Consider the following 15030-nt stretch of genomic DNA (forward strand, 5'->3'; position numbering starts at 1 on the left):
ACTAGCTCTGTAGACCAGGCTGGTCTCGAACTCACAGAGATCCGCCTGCCTCTGCCTCCTGAGTGCTGGGATTAAAGGCGTGCGCCACCATTGCCTGGCTCCCATCTTACGTTTGCTACCTCCGTTTGTGCTACCTGACAACTGGGGTGTCCTTGAAGTTATTAGGTTTGTAGAAAGCCAAGCCCCAGGAATCCACATTCCTACCCACCTGCTTATCCACATATCTGCCACAGGCAGGAGAGTGATAGTCTGCTTTATTTGCTCACTGGAAGTAGCGTACTTGCTGGAAGAAGCGTACTTGCTGGGGTTTAGGAAGGCTTTGGTACTCAGGAAACTGAGAAAGGAGGGTGGCGAGTTCAAGGCCAGCCTGGGCTATGTAGTTAAGTCTGAGGACAACTTGGGCTATTATGGAAGGACCTTGTCAAAGAAACAGAAGCAGCCTCTTTGAGGCAATAGCCCTTCTAGGCATTTGTCCCACAGATACTTAGGGTGGGCTAAATCATATGTATGAAGAAAGTCAGGGGTTAGAGAATGGCTTACTGGTTAAGAGCACTTACTGCTCTTGCAAAGGACCGGGTCCGGTTCATAGTAGCCACATCAGGTAGCTCGTAACTCCACCTCCAGGAGGTCTGACACCCCCTGACCTCCACAGACACACGCCCTCAGGTTACACTCCTGCTGGCGCACCATGTGTCCTAGAATGACAGAATGCGCCTACAAAGGGAACCAAACAGCAATACTAGCCTCTCCCCCTTGGTTCTTGATTCCACATCTTGGGGATACGTGTAGGGGAGTGTCGGGGCCACCCTGAGGTGAGGCTACAATCTTACTTGAGCAGGTGGTGGAGGAAAAAGAAATGTTCTTGTTTCAGGCCACTTCCAGTTTTTAGAAAGGGTCTGGTATATCCCAGGCTGGCTTCAGATCTGCTAGGTAGCAGAGCATCATCAGTTTGTAAGCCTCCTGCCTCTACCTCCCCACTGCTGCATACAGGCGTGCACCACAACACCCAGTCTTCACACACTGCTAGGGACTGAGCTAGCACTCTGCCAACAGAGCCACATCCTCAGACTTTCCAATTCTTCATTTTTAAAAGACTTATACAATGTTCTGATTAGATTCTTCTCCTCCAACTGCTTCCCACTTCCCTACATAGTTTTATCTTTTTTTTTTTTTTTTTTTAATTTTGATTTTCGAGACACGGGTTTCTCCGTAGCTTTTGGTTCCTGGAACTAGCTCTTGTAGACCAGGCTGGCCTCGAACTCAGAGAGATCCGCCTGCCCCTGTGAGTGCTGGGATTAAAGGCGTGCGCCACCACCGCCCAGCCCAGTTTTATCTTTTTTGAGATGGTTGTCCTATAGCTGGCCTTGAACTCATGGCCATCTCCCCTCCTCAGCTTGCCCTGCTCCAAGCCCCCACTACCCTGCCTGTGATTACTGCAGCACTCACTCTCCCCCAGCCCCAGTTCATTGTTCTTTTGAAGCCAGAGGGCTCTTCAGGAGATGAAGGTTTAAATGTGTCTCCCACGCAGACACCAACAGGATAATAATGCTTGAGCATCTTGCTTGAGCCTACCTCTCCAGTTTATCTCTCCAGCATGTCCTGTAGCCAAGTCCCGTTACCTCCAGTGATGGAACCCCTGTGGCACCTAAACTGCCATATACTTACAGACAGACAGACACACACACCACCTGTGTCACATTGCTTCCACTGCCTTGAGTGCTACACAGAACCACTCCTCAAAGTTCTCAAGGCTCTCCAAACTTCTACTCAATATCCTCATCCCCAGGCAAGTTGTTCCTTCTGTTCCCTTGAATTGTACTTCATACTGCACAGACTTCTGGGAACGACTCCCAGCACCTGTCCGTGCAAGTACCAATGGATCGGGGTGCCTGTCTCCACTGACAGTTCTCCTCTAGAGCAGAATCTGTCCTTCTCTCCTCTTCCTTGCCCCTACGCCCAGCACATGACAGTCACATGAGGGGAACCACAGGTGTACAGCAGAAACTCTCTACTTTGAACCCCCATACACACACCTTACGCAGCACACAGACATCAAGTGTGACGCTTCCTGATGATGCTAACTCAGGCTCTAGATAGACTAGGCTCATTGGCGGGGACTCCAGAGAACTTGGCATGTATTTTCTCCAGGTCATACTTTAAAATGCTATTTGCCACTGGGTGGTGGCAGCACAAACCTTTAATCTCAGCACTGGGGAGGCAGAGGCAGGAGGATCTCTGTCAGTTCAAGGCCAGTCTAGTCTACAGATTGAGTTTCAGGACAGTCAAGTCTACACAGAGAAGGTCTAGCTGGAAAAACAAACAAACAACTATTTATCACCGGGCTGGAGGTACAAGTAAGTACCCAGCACTAGGGAGGCAGGTGCAGGAGGATCAACCAAACTTGAAGGTAGCCTAGGCTACACTGAGAGACCCTGTCTCAAAAGGTCAAAATAAAACACTTTTATTTCTCAGCAGTTCTGCTTTTCTGGGGGGTGGGGTAGGGTTAAGACAGAGTCGCCATTCCCCTGCTCTCCACCTCAGGGTTTTTTGTTGTTGTTGTTGTTTGTTTTGTTTTGTTTTGTTTGAATTTTCGAGACAGGGTTTCTCCGTAGCTTTTGGTTCCTGTCCTGGAACTAGCTCTTGTAGACCAGGCTGGCCTCGAACTCACAGAGATCCACCTGCCTCTGCCTCCCGAGTGCTGGGATTAAATGTATGCACTAGCATTGCCTGGCACGACAGGGTCTCTTTATGTAGCCTTAACTGTCTTAGAACTCATCATATAGAGCAGGCTGGACACAAACTCAAAGAGATCTACCTGCCTCTGCCTCTACTTTTTTAAAAAAGGTTTTAGGAAAGAACTGAATATGCATTCTCTTATATAGCCTGGTCAAGTCCCTTTTTCTTTTCAGAAAGACTACAATACAATCCAGTGCTCTCACAACCCCGCAGGACAGTCCTGAGAGCTCACTATGTAGAACTATGTAGCCCATAGTGGCTAACAGGGCTGGGATTAAAACCAGATCTATTTGAGCCAAACAAGCTCTTAACCTCTACAGCTTATTGTCTTATTCATTAAAGGCACAAGAGCAGAAATGTAACACCTGTTACAACTGGCCTTCTGGGAGGGAAGCCCTACCTTGAAGCTGCTTAGGCAGCCTGACATTTCAGAGAGAGAGAAGGGCACATGTGCCAGGCACTGCCAAGGGTCAGCCACCTAGCACTAGTTGCAAATGGTATCTCCTCAACACAGATCCATTATGCCTATACCATCTCTCCTTCTGGAAAAGCGTGATGGTCCTGATGAGGCCCCAGCTCTTTCACCTCCTTCAGCTCTTCGCCTCTCTTGCACAGAGAAAGCGATCTAAACATGGGTCTAGTGATGTCACACGGCTGAAAGCTTTCTGCAAGCCTCTCACTGCACTGGGCACGACGTCTCAGATTATCAATGGGATGTTCGTTTCCTCATCAGCCTGTTCTGCTTCACTGTGTACTTCGTCAGCCTCCACACCAGTATACTAAACTCAGGTTTTCTGCCTCTCTCTGGCTCTCTGTACTTCTCTCCAGAGGTCTTCCCCTTTATTCTCACCTGGTTAGACCCTCCCACCCCACCCCTGCCATCCTTCTAGACTGGACTCCTGTCACCATTCTCTTCCTAGGGTACCCCTCCACTCATGCTTCCGCAGCCCAGACTGTGCTAGCAGCTTCCCTTACAGGGTCCCCTCAGCATTCAGTTCCTGTTGCTTGAGTAGATCACATTTCAACTATCTGCCTGCAGGTCAGTTTCCTCTCACTAGACAGTGAACTAGTACAGATAAGAATCTCTTTATTGCGTGCTAACTCTCCACAACAAGTCTTTACCATCTCTGGTGTTTCCAAATCAGGACACAGACACAAATGGTCCAAGGTCACACAGCCAGAAAGCTGCTGCACCAGAATTTGAACTTAGGGAGCCAGGGGCATGGTGGTGCATACCTTTAATTACAGAATTTAGGAAGTATGGCTCCAAAACCTACCAATAAAGCGCTTGCCTTGGCAGGTAAGATCCTTTTGTTATGTGAAGAATGAATGAATGAATGCAGACTATCTCTGGCAGGTCTAGGTCTGATCTACAAAAACTGACAGTAACAGGGCCATTAAAGAGGGCAGAAGGAACTCCCAGCACTGTTTACAAATAAGAACTCGCTGGGCTCGACGATTTTGCTCTTCCTTATCTCATGCAAAACTACTCAGCCAAGAGAGAAAGGTGCCCAGCCCAGCATGACTACCCTCTTCCTCAATGATTCTCAAAACCAGCAAAGCCAACCGGTTTCCTTCGTTGACTTAAAACAGAGCAAAGTCTATCCTGCCACTGAAGGCGGCTGTCATCTCTTCCTTCCGCCAACAACCTGGGGGGTGGGGGTGGACAGAGAAGCCATCGGGAATCCGAAAGCTCGTACCCAATGTTGAAAGGTGGGGCCAAACAGCGTAGGAATGGGCGGGCCTGACCAGGACGGCAGGTGAAACACTGACCACAGCAAGCTCTCCCACTGTGAAGACCGGCCCAACGTGGATCTGGCAAGCAGGTAGCTGTGACTCGCACCTGAACGCCGCCCAGGATGTGAAAATTCCCCAGCAGCGATGGTGTCGGTGCCAACGGGTGAGGGCTCCAGGAGGAAAGCCTTGGCTGGCTTTCCCAGGGGACTCGTCCTAACTTTCAAGTCACTCTCTAGGTCAGAAGAGAAGCATGGCAAGGACGGGGGTCTCTTTAGGGGAAAACTCAGCATGGATCAAACGCAGGCTGCTTCAGTGACAGGCTGAGTGGGTCTGGGCAAGACGGGCAATGCCCACTCCCCAGGGCTGCGGCGAAGACCCAAGCTCCCGACGGCCGCAGCCTCCGCGGCAGGAAAGGACAGACCCCCGACGGCGGAGGGAGCATTCGCTAGTGCCATTTTTGTGGCGCTGGACAGCTTCGGACTGTCACCGGGGTCCCTACGCCACGGTCACTGAGGCCCGCCCCGCCAGCACTCAGCCCCCACCCGGCTCCGCGTCCCGGGACCCCGGACTCACCTTTCCCGGGGGTTCAGCGCTGCTCGCCCATAGTCCGCAGCCCGGAGCCGGGGCTGCTCGGCGCTCCGTCCCGGTGGCCGGGGCCGGGCCGGGGGCGTGGGACCCACTCACCGCCGCCTCCCAGCGCAGCTGCCCGTGCCGCCGCTGCCGCCGCCGCCTCCCTCCATGGCTGAGGCGCCGCCACCTGACAACGGAAGTGACGCATCGTCTCGCGGCCCCACCTCCCGCCCCCTCGCCTGAGTCTGGGGTTGGGGCGCCATCTTGAGGACGGGCGGAAGCCTTCAGGCTGAAGGCCCAGATAAGATCACCGATTGGTTCTGGGTGGAGTCTGGGTCCAAATCTGTAAAACGATTGGTCAGGAGGCGGTACTTACCGCTAATCTACATCTACGGGGGCTGGAACGGAGGCTCCTCCCAGCCTTGGCACTGCAGAAGCTTGCCGACCCTCTGCTTGCTTTTCTGTGCTTGGGGGCCGTCAACTCTACTGCTTTCATTAGAAAAGCGGCATTTCCTTGATTCCCCCTTTCACGGCTTCTGGAGATCTGTGCGGAAAAGCGCTTAGGTTGGGTTCAAGAGAAGACAGGAATTGCTGTCGCTACTCTCACAATTCATTTCACTTTAGGCTCTTCAGAAACCCCGAGGATGGCCAAGTTCAACCTGGGCATCCCTAGAGTCTTTTTCGGGTGTGTGTGGGGGGTTACTGTGAAAAGTTCCAATGATCGATCTCAGCGGGCAATCTACTTCACCCCCTCCTGCCAGTTTCTGTCCCTTTTTCCTCCTCCAGCAACCACGCCCTCCATGAATCAGCTTCTTGCACCAGCAGATGAGCCCTTTAAAGGGATTGCATCAGTCTGGTGACTCACTGGGGGCCCTCGGAAAGCCTGGCTTCCCTCCACTCTCACGTAGAAGCAGCCAGAAGGGCTCGGTGGCAGCAATACCAGCGGCCATAGTCCCACTCCTTTGTCTCGGAGTTAACAGGGGTGCTTGATGACTCACTTTTTTCCTCCCCTCCCCTGGGTCATTCTGAATCCACGAGTAGACACACTCTCTCTAGAGTATGCACTGCTAGGGGTAAGCGTGCATTTGTCCTCTCACAAGGTGTTGCAGGGGCGTGGAGGCTGGTCTTAATCAAGTCTAGCTGTCCCAGGCAGCATTCTTTTCTTAGTCCCTTTGAAGGCTAAATAACAATAGTAATCATAGCATCTCCCAAGGATGTTTCTTCTGCAAAATGAAGCACTTTAGAGACCAGCTTACAGTTGCTGAAGCTAGTGCTCAGAGAGGGGAGTAACCTTTGCAAAGACACTCCACCGGTACTGGTTGGGCTGTGGTTTGGAGAAAGTTTGGTGGATTCTGTGGATTCCGAGAGGCTAGGGTTTGAATCCCCTCCCTGTTGGGTCATTTACAAGCTAGGTAACTAAGTGCAAATCCTGCCTGGTGCAAATGGAGAGAACACTTCACACCATCTCAGTGAGGACCTGAGGAATCTCAGAGCCAGCTCACCACACCCTGGAAATGCCCACTGATCTCAGTTAGGGAGCCTCAGTGAGGCGCGTGACCCAAAGGCAGGCATCCAGAAAGCCAGGCCCACTTTGCTCCTCTCTCTGACTTAAGGATTCCGGAAGCCCTGACTCTGACAGGCATGAGCTTTGGGTTTCCCGGCTCTCTAATTATCTGTAAGATGAATCACTAGGTGCTGACACCACTGTCCCCACTCCCTGTAGACTCTCAGCTGGTTGAAAATATAGGATTTTTAACAAAACAGAGGAGGGGAAAAGAGGGTAAGGAATAGAAACTAAATGTGCCAGCCAGAGGAGATTTAAAAAAAAAACAACAACAACAACAACCAACCTGTCATCAGGACACCAACGGAAGGATCTCTGGGACAGACAAGCATGGTGACAGTCTCCTGCTGGCTCTTCGACTCCGGCTCGCTGGCAGATGGTGCTGCCATAACATAGTGACACTTGTCATAACAGCTCAGAATGGCTTCTTGACAAGGTATGGGCAGATTGGACTATCACAGGAGGAGGGGAGACCAGAAGACCTCACCCACAGGAGCTTCTTCAGGCTTCAGAACCCCAGCTCTTCTCTGTGTCCAAGTTCCAAGGCCCGAGTATGGCCAGGTTTGGTGGTTTGGGGTTTGTATTTCTGGTGCTTGGGATTGACCCTATTGCCTCTTCTATGGTAGGCATATACTTCACCCCTGATCTTTATCTCCGGTACTTTTGTTTCTGAGACGTCTTATTAAGTTGCTCAGGCTGGCTCCCCACTCAGTCTATAGTACTAGCTGGCCTTGAACTTGTAACCTGCCTCAGTTTGCCCATCAGCCTGGATTACAGGCCTGCACCTCCAGATCCTGTGCAACTTCTGTGCAGATGTCAAGTTTTAAGTGTCCAGTCACAGGGTAGGTGAACAATAGACTGTCATGAGTACTGGGTGGCTGGAGATGTAGCCCAGGCGGTACAATATTGGCCTTGGCATGCAGGAAGTTCCAAGTCCCATTCCTAGTACTGCTGTAAACCTGGCACAGAATCCCAGTGTCTTGAGAGGTCCAAAGGTCGTTTCTATCCTTTTCATTGATAACACCCCCCTGCCTCCCCCCCAACTTTGAAGTCTTACTATGTATTCCAGGCCTAGAACTCACTGTGTAGGCAGACCAGACTGGCCTTGAACTCAAAATCCACCTGCCTCTGCCTCTGAGCACTAGGACCAAAGGCACGTGCCACCACGCCCAGCTGGTTACTAACAGCCTTACATCCTGGTCATTAAGCCTGTGGTCAGAACTAGCAGATGGGTGAGCATGCCCACCTTGCTGTCAGTATAAACCTACCCCCTTGCAGACCCGAAACCTTTGTCACTCTTCACTGTTCCGTCTCTGGGTCCTTCTGGAACATTTTGTTTTGTTTTTCGAGACAGGGTTTCTCAGTAGCTTTGGAGCCTGTCCTGGCACTAGCTCTTGTGGACCAGGCTGGCCTCGAACTCACTGCCTCCCGAGTGCTGGGATTAAAGGCGTGCGCCACCACCGCCAGGCTTCTGGAACATTTTTTAAAATATTTATTATGTATACAATATTCTGTGTATATATCTGTAGGCCAGAAGAGGGCACCAGACTTCATTACAGATGGTTGTGAGCCACCATGTGGTTGCCGAGAATTGAACTCAGGACCTTTGGAAGAGCAGGCAATGCTCTTAACCACTGAGCCATCTCTCCAGCCCTCCTTCTGGAACATTAATGAGAATTTCAAAGGCCCTCGTTACCACCCTTGTCAGTCCTTCAGTCCTAGAGCTCACTGGACTGACTTAAGTCCCATCTCCTCAGCTATGCTGAGACATGGAAATATCACTGCCCCCTGTATGTCTCAGGCACAAACCAACTTTTATTTGGTGGGAGGGGCGTTTCGAGACAGGGTTTCTCTGTATTTTTCTCCTGAAACTCGCTTTGTAGACCAGGCTGGCCTGGAACTCACTGAGATCTGCCTGTCTCTGCCTCCTAAGTGCTGGGATTAAAGACATGAGCAACCACCACCCATCATGAGCTAAGTTGTAAGCTCCATGCCTATCTAGCTGAGCTTCAATGGCCCCTCCCTGCAAGCAGCAGCCCCCCAATTCTCTCCAAGAATGAGAGGAAATGGCTATGAATAATGCTGTTTGAGCATCAGAGTTCTTGGGGATTCTGTCCTTAACGGGACCCCCACCTTGGCTGCAGGAAGGGTGGATGTGAAGGCTTGAGCAAATGCCATCTTGAAACACACTGCTATCCTTTCCTTGGTGATCCTGGATCCCTTGTTCACGACTAGGTCAGTCTCCGTTTGTTACCTCGGGGAATAGAAGAGACAACAGAATACAGAGACTATTTTTATAGTTTCTGAATTCCAAAAGCCCAGCCTTCAAGTAAGAATGGAAAGAATTTCTATGCAGAAACAAATTTAGAAAACCATGGGAAAGGTAGACGGGAGTCTGAAATTGGTGTGTGTGTGAGAGAGGGGGGGGGTGCACCAGAGAGTGCAGCTGGGCCGCGGGAGTGCTAGGAGCTAGAAGACAGGAGCTAACACATTTCCCTCTGTGAGGCAACAAGACCCTCCAGAGAGATGTAGCTCTGGAGCTGTGAGCTGCAGCTAACCTAACTGATCTAAGATCCAAGAACTTCTTGGGTCTTACGGGACCTGAGGAGAGCAAAAAAGAACCTGACTGAGAAGCTGGTTGCAGTGGTGCACTCCAACAATCCCAGAACTTGGGAGGTTGAAGCAGGAAGGATGCTTGATACTGTATCTCAAAAAAACAAAAAATATCTAACAGTGGTGGGTGTGGTGATTATCTTTAATCCCAGCACTTCAGAGGCAGAAGCACTGATCTGGAGGCCAGTCTGGTACGCAGGAATTCCAGGCCAGTGAAGGCTATGTAGAGAAACTATCTTTAAAAGAAAGGGGCCAGGCAGAACTCTGCGTTTAAAGCCAGCCTGGTCTGCAGAGCGAGGTCCAGAAGAGTCAGGGCTACACAAACCACCTCAGAAAAAGAAAACATAACAAAGAAAAACATTCTGCTGGAGGGACAGCTCAGCAGTTAAGAGCATTGGTTGTTCTTTTTTTTCTTTTGGTTTTTCAAGGCAGGGTTTCTCTGTAGCTTTGGAGCCTGTCCTGAAACTCGCTTTGTAGACCAGGCTGACCTCGAACTCAGAGACCCGCCTGCCTCTACATTGGTTGTTCTTGCATAGGACCCAGATTCAGTTCCCAGCGCCTACATGATGGATAACGGCTATCTATAATTCCAGCTCCAGGGTTGCCAGTACCACCTTCTGACCTCTAAGGACACCAGGACACACAGGGGTTCCTGTACATACATGGAGGCACAACACTCATACACACATGGGAAAAAACACTGAGCAGCATGAGATGGTGCACACCTTTAATCCCAGCACTCGGGAGGCAGAGATAGGCGGATCTCTGTGAGTTCGAGACCAGCCTGGTCTACAAGAGCTAGTTCCAGGACAGGCTCCAAAGCTACAGAGAAACCCTGTCTTGAAAAAAAAAAATCATTTCTGCTTTTTATTTACACAAAAACAAAACAAAAAATAATAAAATAAAAAACATTCGAGCCGGGCGGTGGTGGCTCATGCCTTTAATCCCAGCACTCGGGAGGCAGAGGCAGGCGGATCTCTGTGAGTTCGAAACCAGCCTGGTCTACATGAGCTAGTTCCAGGACAGGCTCCAAAGCTACAGAGAAACCCTGTCTTGAAAAACAAAACAAAAAAAAAAAAAAATCGAGTCAAGAGTGAATGATGAAGGGGTCTTCTGGTCAGGGAGCTGTAACCTTTGAAGGTTGAATCAACCACAGAAGCTCAGTGGATGGGATGCTAATTAGATGACCACAAATGAGACTGGGAAGTCCTTATGGTCCAAATAAAGAAAATAAGGAATTGGTAAAGTCTCTGAGGTGGGCAAAAGAGAAGATAGAGTGAGTTAAAGGAAACAAATTCTACCTTTTTTTTTTTTTTTTTTTTTTTTGAGCCAGGTCCTAGGTTCAACCTCCAGCAAGGCCTCCTCTCAAGGGAAACTGTGATCAGCTGTAATCGGCCTTCCTTGCCCACAGCCTCAGGTCATTTACCCATTTCTCACTGCTCTGCCAACCAGCCCTTCTCATCGTGGGCACACAGAACCGCTATTCGCCCCCAAGCTTTCCTACCTCCAGATCTTGGCACTGGCAGTTTTCGCTCCCTTTCTGTTTTACTTCCTCAGACCATTTTCTTTCTCCTTGAATTTTTAGTTTGTTAAGGTTTTTTTGTTTGTTTTTTGAGACAGGGTTTCTGTGTGTTGTATAGCACTGGCTCTCCTGGAGCAGCTCACTCAACAGATCAGGCTGACCTCAAATTCAAGGAGATCTGCCTGCTTCTGCCTCAATGTACTGAGATTAAAAGGGTGCACCACTACCTGCCGGCTGAAATGTTTAAGGGCAGTGGTGATTCCAGCACTTGGGAGACAGAGGCAGGTGATTTCTGTGAGTTCAAGGCCAGCCTGGTCAGAGGGAGTTCCAGGACAGGTTCCAAAGCTACAGAGAAACCATGTGTCTCAAAAAACAAACAAAAGATGTGTAACCCAGGCTGGCCTCAAACTCTGTGATCTTCTTGCCTCAGCCTCTTCAGAAAATCCTACCAGCATGCACCACCACAACTGGTCTGTTTTTGTTTCTTGAGACAGGATTTCTGTCTTAGCTCAGGCTTGTCCTCCTGCCTTAGCCTCCTGAGAGCCAGGATCATACCTGTAATCCACTATGTCTGGCTGGGACCAGTTTCTTGTAAGATGAATTCTCCAGCCTGAGGAGAGAGGGCCCAGGATACCATACTCAGCTTCAGGAAACAGCAGTGACAACCTGCTCCCCAGGGACTCTCCCCGAAGGGCCACTTTGTACCTGAAGGTACACGTGCATTCCTGTTAGATTCCATCATGATACCTGGGGGAAACCTAGGCTCCTACTGCTTGGGCCACATCCTAGGTAAACCTGGTGTGCTCCCCAGCTTGGAACCTGCACCCTGCTACTACACAAGAGCCACAAGAGCCTGGCAGACACCAGGCAGCATCAGGCACAGACTTATGTAAGTTTGGTTTTATGAGAAAAGAAACAAATGCCAAGAGAAGAGGGGAGGTAGAGGTGATTCACTCCAAACACAATAATCCTCGTGGCAGAGTTGATTGCTCCTTGATAGACGCGGTCAATCCATAAATGGAGATTCCAGATGCAAAGGATCAAAAAGAGGGATTGTCACCTACCCCAAGGCCCCAGACAGAAGGAATTCTGGGTCCCAGAGTGTGTCTGTAAAGTGGAACCCTATGAAAGGCAGCTGTGATAGGTGTCTCGTAGACACCAGGTCACTGGTAGGGAAGGACGGCAGGGGGTTGGCTCAGAACACTTAAGGACCCTGAGGTGGTGCTGGGAGTTCAGTGAGGACACGGCCTCACTGCCTTTTGGAGGGAAACTCTCGCCGACCTTGACCCTTGCCGCCAAAGTTGCGCACGCGGTGGATGATCTGCAGTTGCTGCTCGATGGTGGCAGTGATGTTCACATCATCTGGGATATGGACATATCGGACATTACGACCTGTCACGAACAAGTCATCCAGCTCAACCTGATGTCCCCAGCGGTCGGTGTAGGTGACATTGGCCAGGCGGATGTTCATGAAAGCATCAACATTGTCGATTCGTCCTCGGGCAGAACTCTCATCCCGGAGGTCCACAGTGGTGATATGGCCCTGGAGGCCCTGCAACAGGATGACCAGGCTGTTCTCAGAGATGGTTCGCTCCTTCACGGAGTGGCTCAGTGCCATCGTTCCACATCGGTTGGCTGCTCACTGTGGACAGGAACACATAGATTGAAGTCACCTTGGTCATGCCTTAAACTCCACACTGGGAGTCCAGAGGCCTCACTGTGAAATGGAATCACCTGTGAAAATTCTTGCCTGGCCTCCATAGCCCACACATGCCAGAGATCTAGATTCATTTGTTTGGAAGGAGAGAGAGGCCAAGGGTTTTTGTTTTGTTGTTTGTTTCAAGACAAGGTTTCTCTGTGCAGCTCTGGCTTTTCTGGAACTCAAATCTAGAGGTACGACCCAGCACTGGGATTAAAGGTGTGTGCCTTCGTAACCATTTAGACAAGGTCTCACTATATAGCCCTGACTAGCCTGGAATTTGCTATCTAAACCATTCTGGCCTGGAATTCACAAAGATCCACCTGCCTCTCCCTCACAAGTGCTGGGATTCAAGGTGTGTACCACCACACCTGCAAGGTATCCTTTTTTTTTTTTTTTTTTTGAGACAGGGTTTCTGTGTGTAGCTCTGGCTGTCCTGGAACTCACTTTGTAGACTAGGTTGGCCTCGAACTCACTCAGATCCACCGCCTCTGCCTCTTGCCTCCCAAGTGTTGGGATTAAAGGCGTGCGCCAGCACTAACTGGTTTAGGGTATCCTATTTTGAAATTACTTTGAGGCTGGATCTCTCTACATAGTCCTGGTTTCCTGGAACTCACTCTGTAGACCAGGTTGGCCTGGAACTTAACGAGATGCTCCCGCCTCTGCCTCTACAGTGCTGGGTTAAAAGCCTACCCCATTATGTCCGATTTATACTGTTTTTTAAAAGTTCCCCAAATAATGCTAATGTGCTGATGAGCTTGAGAACCACTCTGTAAATTGCAGTTTACGTATGTCCTTCTGCCAGGTGTAGCACTGTTACTAAAAACCCAGAGACAGAATTTGGGGTTCAACCTGAAAATTCGAAAAGTAAAATAGCCAGCCACTGGCTCTTACCTCTACCTCAGTCCGAAATGGCGATCCTGCCTCCAGGAATCTCAGAATAAGACTGTGTGTGAGAGCTGTCTCCTCCCGTTTTATATTGCTCTCCAGGGCTGGGATTAAAGATGTGCACCACTATCGCCAGGTTTCTATGGCAAACTAGTGTGGCTACTGGGATTTAAGGCGTGCGTCACCACTGCCTGGTCTGAACTTCAGGCAAGCTTTATTAAAATACAAATGAAGCCGGGCGGTGGTGGCGCACGCCTTTAATCCCAGCACTCGGGAGGCAGAGGCAGGCGGATCTCTGTGAGTTCGAGACCAGCCTGGTCTACAAGAGCTAGTTCCAGGACAGGCTCCAAAACCACAGAGAAACCCTGTCTCGAAAAACCAAAAATAAAATAAAATAAAATAAAATACAAATGAACTATCACTACAGTCAGGTACCTGCTAATACGTAATCTCGCCAAGCATGGTGGTAATACTTGTAATACTGTCACTCGAAATGCTGAAGCAGTGGGAACACCCCAAGTTCCAAGCCGGCCTGGACTACACCGTGAGCTCCAGGTTAACCTGGACTATGGAATGCCACAGTGTTTCAAGACAAAACAGGTTAAACCTAACTAAAACGCATATTCTTAATCCCAGCACTCAGGAGGCAGAGACTGGTGGACCTCCGAATTCCAGACCAAAATGCCTTAAACAAAATCCAAAAGAACAGTCTTTGAGACTTCCAGGCAGGTCCAGGCTTTAACTCCGGCTCTGCCACTTCCAGAACGGGAGGCCTGGGGCTGGCCACGGGAAGTCAAGCTTCTTAGTTCCACCCGGGAAACCAGGGTGCCGAGCGCGCCCCTCTCCTCACCGCGAGTAAGGAGTGTGGGAAGAAGAGTCCGCAGCCACTGCCCCAGGGGAAGAGGCCGCCCGGGTCCCAGCGCGCCCTGGTCTCCACAGTAGACCGCTTGACCCACCGCGTGATGTCTTCCGCCTTCCGCGCGCGACGCCACCAAAGCCCGCCCGCGTCTAGCTGCGCCCCCCACCTCGGCTCAGAGAAGCCATGGCAACCGCGGGAGCCCCAGCACGTCAGAGCGTGCGCCTCGCAGGCCGCGGACTACAAGTCCCAGGAGGCCGCGCGCCGTACGCCCCACCCACTCCTCCGTCTTTGGTTTTTCCTTCTTTGTAGGTTGGGAGTTTGGACCTGTGGCTCTTAATGACTTGCTGAACTGAAGACGTTGAGTGGAAGAGAGCATCCTTAAGAAAATAATCGGAAAAAAAAAAGATAAATTTTCTTCACCTGACTAAAATTGCGGGAATGTGGCCGGGCATGGTGCCGCATTCCGTGATTCCAACAACTCCGGAGGTAGAGGCAGGTGAATTTCTGTGGGTTCGAGGCCAGTCTGGTCTACATAGAGAGTTCCAGAACACCAAGGGATACATAGCTAGACCTTGTCTCAAAAAGAAAAACTCTGGGCTATGGAAAATGGTTTAGCTGCTAAATTCTGGCAATTGAGAGCTTTTACTATTACAGATGGCCTATGTTTGACCCATCTCACAACTGCCTGTAGCTAATTAACAATTAAAAATAAAATCTAGGGGCTGGGAGATGGCTCAGAGGTTAAGCGCATTGTCTGCTCTTCCAAAGGTCCTGAGTTCAATTCCCAGCAACCACATGGTGGCTCACAACCATCTGTAATGAGGTCTGGTGCCCTCTTCTGG

General features: G+C 50.3%; 2 protein-coding genes across 4 annotated transcripts in view; both read right to left on the bottom strand.

Moving 5' to 3' along the window:
- Stk40 (serine/threonine kinase 40) overlaps window positions 1-5444 on the bottom strand; it is a 47723-nt gene extending 42279 nt beyond the window's left edge. Inside the window, exons 1-2 of the mRNA XM_005353252.3 lie at window positions 5420-5444; window positions 5047-5230 (exon numbers count right to left, since the gene is read on the bottom strand). The gene's annotated coding sequence lies outside the window, so the exon portion shown is untranslated. The remainder of the gene's footprint in view (window positions 1-5046; window positions 5231-5419) is intronic.
- A 5790-nt stretch (window positions 5445-11234) lies between these two features.
- Window positions 11235-14317, bottom strand: Lsm10 (LSM10, U7 small nuclear RNA associated). 3 transcript variants are annotated; one of them, XM_005353253.2, is made up of 2 exons: window positions 14180-14317; window positions 11235-12384 (listed from the first exon to the last, which is right to left on the bottom strand). In XM_005353253.2, the coding sequence occupies exon 2, from the start codon at window positions 12358-12360 to the stop codon at window positions 11992-11994; it is 369 nt and encodes a 122-aa protein (XP_005353310.1). In that variant the 5' UTR covers window positions 12361-12384; window positions 14180-14317; the 3' UTR covers window positions 11235-11991. The 3 variants fall into 3 exon arrangements, with proteins under 3 accessions (XP_005353310.1, XP_005353311.1, XP_026637923.1); XM_005353254.2 differs by having other exon boundaries at window positions 14286-14309; XM_026782122.1 differs by lacking the exon at window positions 14180-14317 and adding an exon at window positions 13765-14162.
- Window positions 14318-15030: the final 713 nt, after the last annotated feature.

The sequence above is a fragment of the Microtus ochrogaster genome, chromosome 10 (genome assembly GCF_000317375.1).
Source record: "Microtus ochrogaster isolate Prairie Vole_2 chromosome 10, MicOch1.0, whole genome shotgun sequence".
Lineage (NCBI taxonomy): Eukaryota > Metazoa > Chordata > Mammalia > Rodentia > Cricetidae > Microtus > Microtus ochrogaster.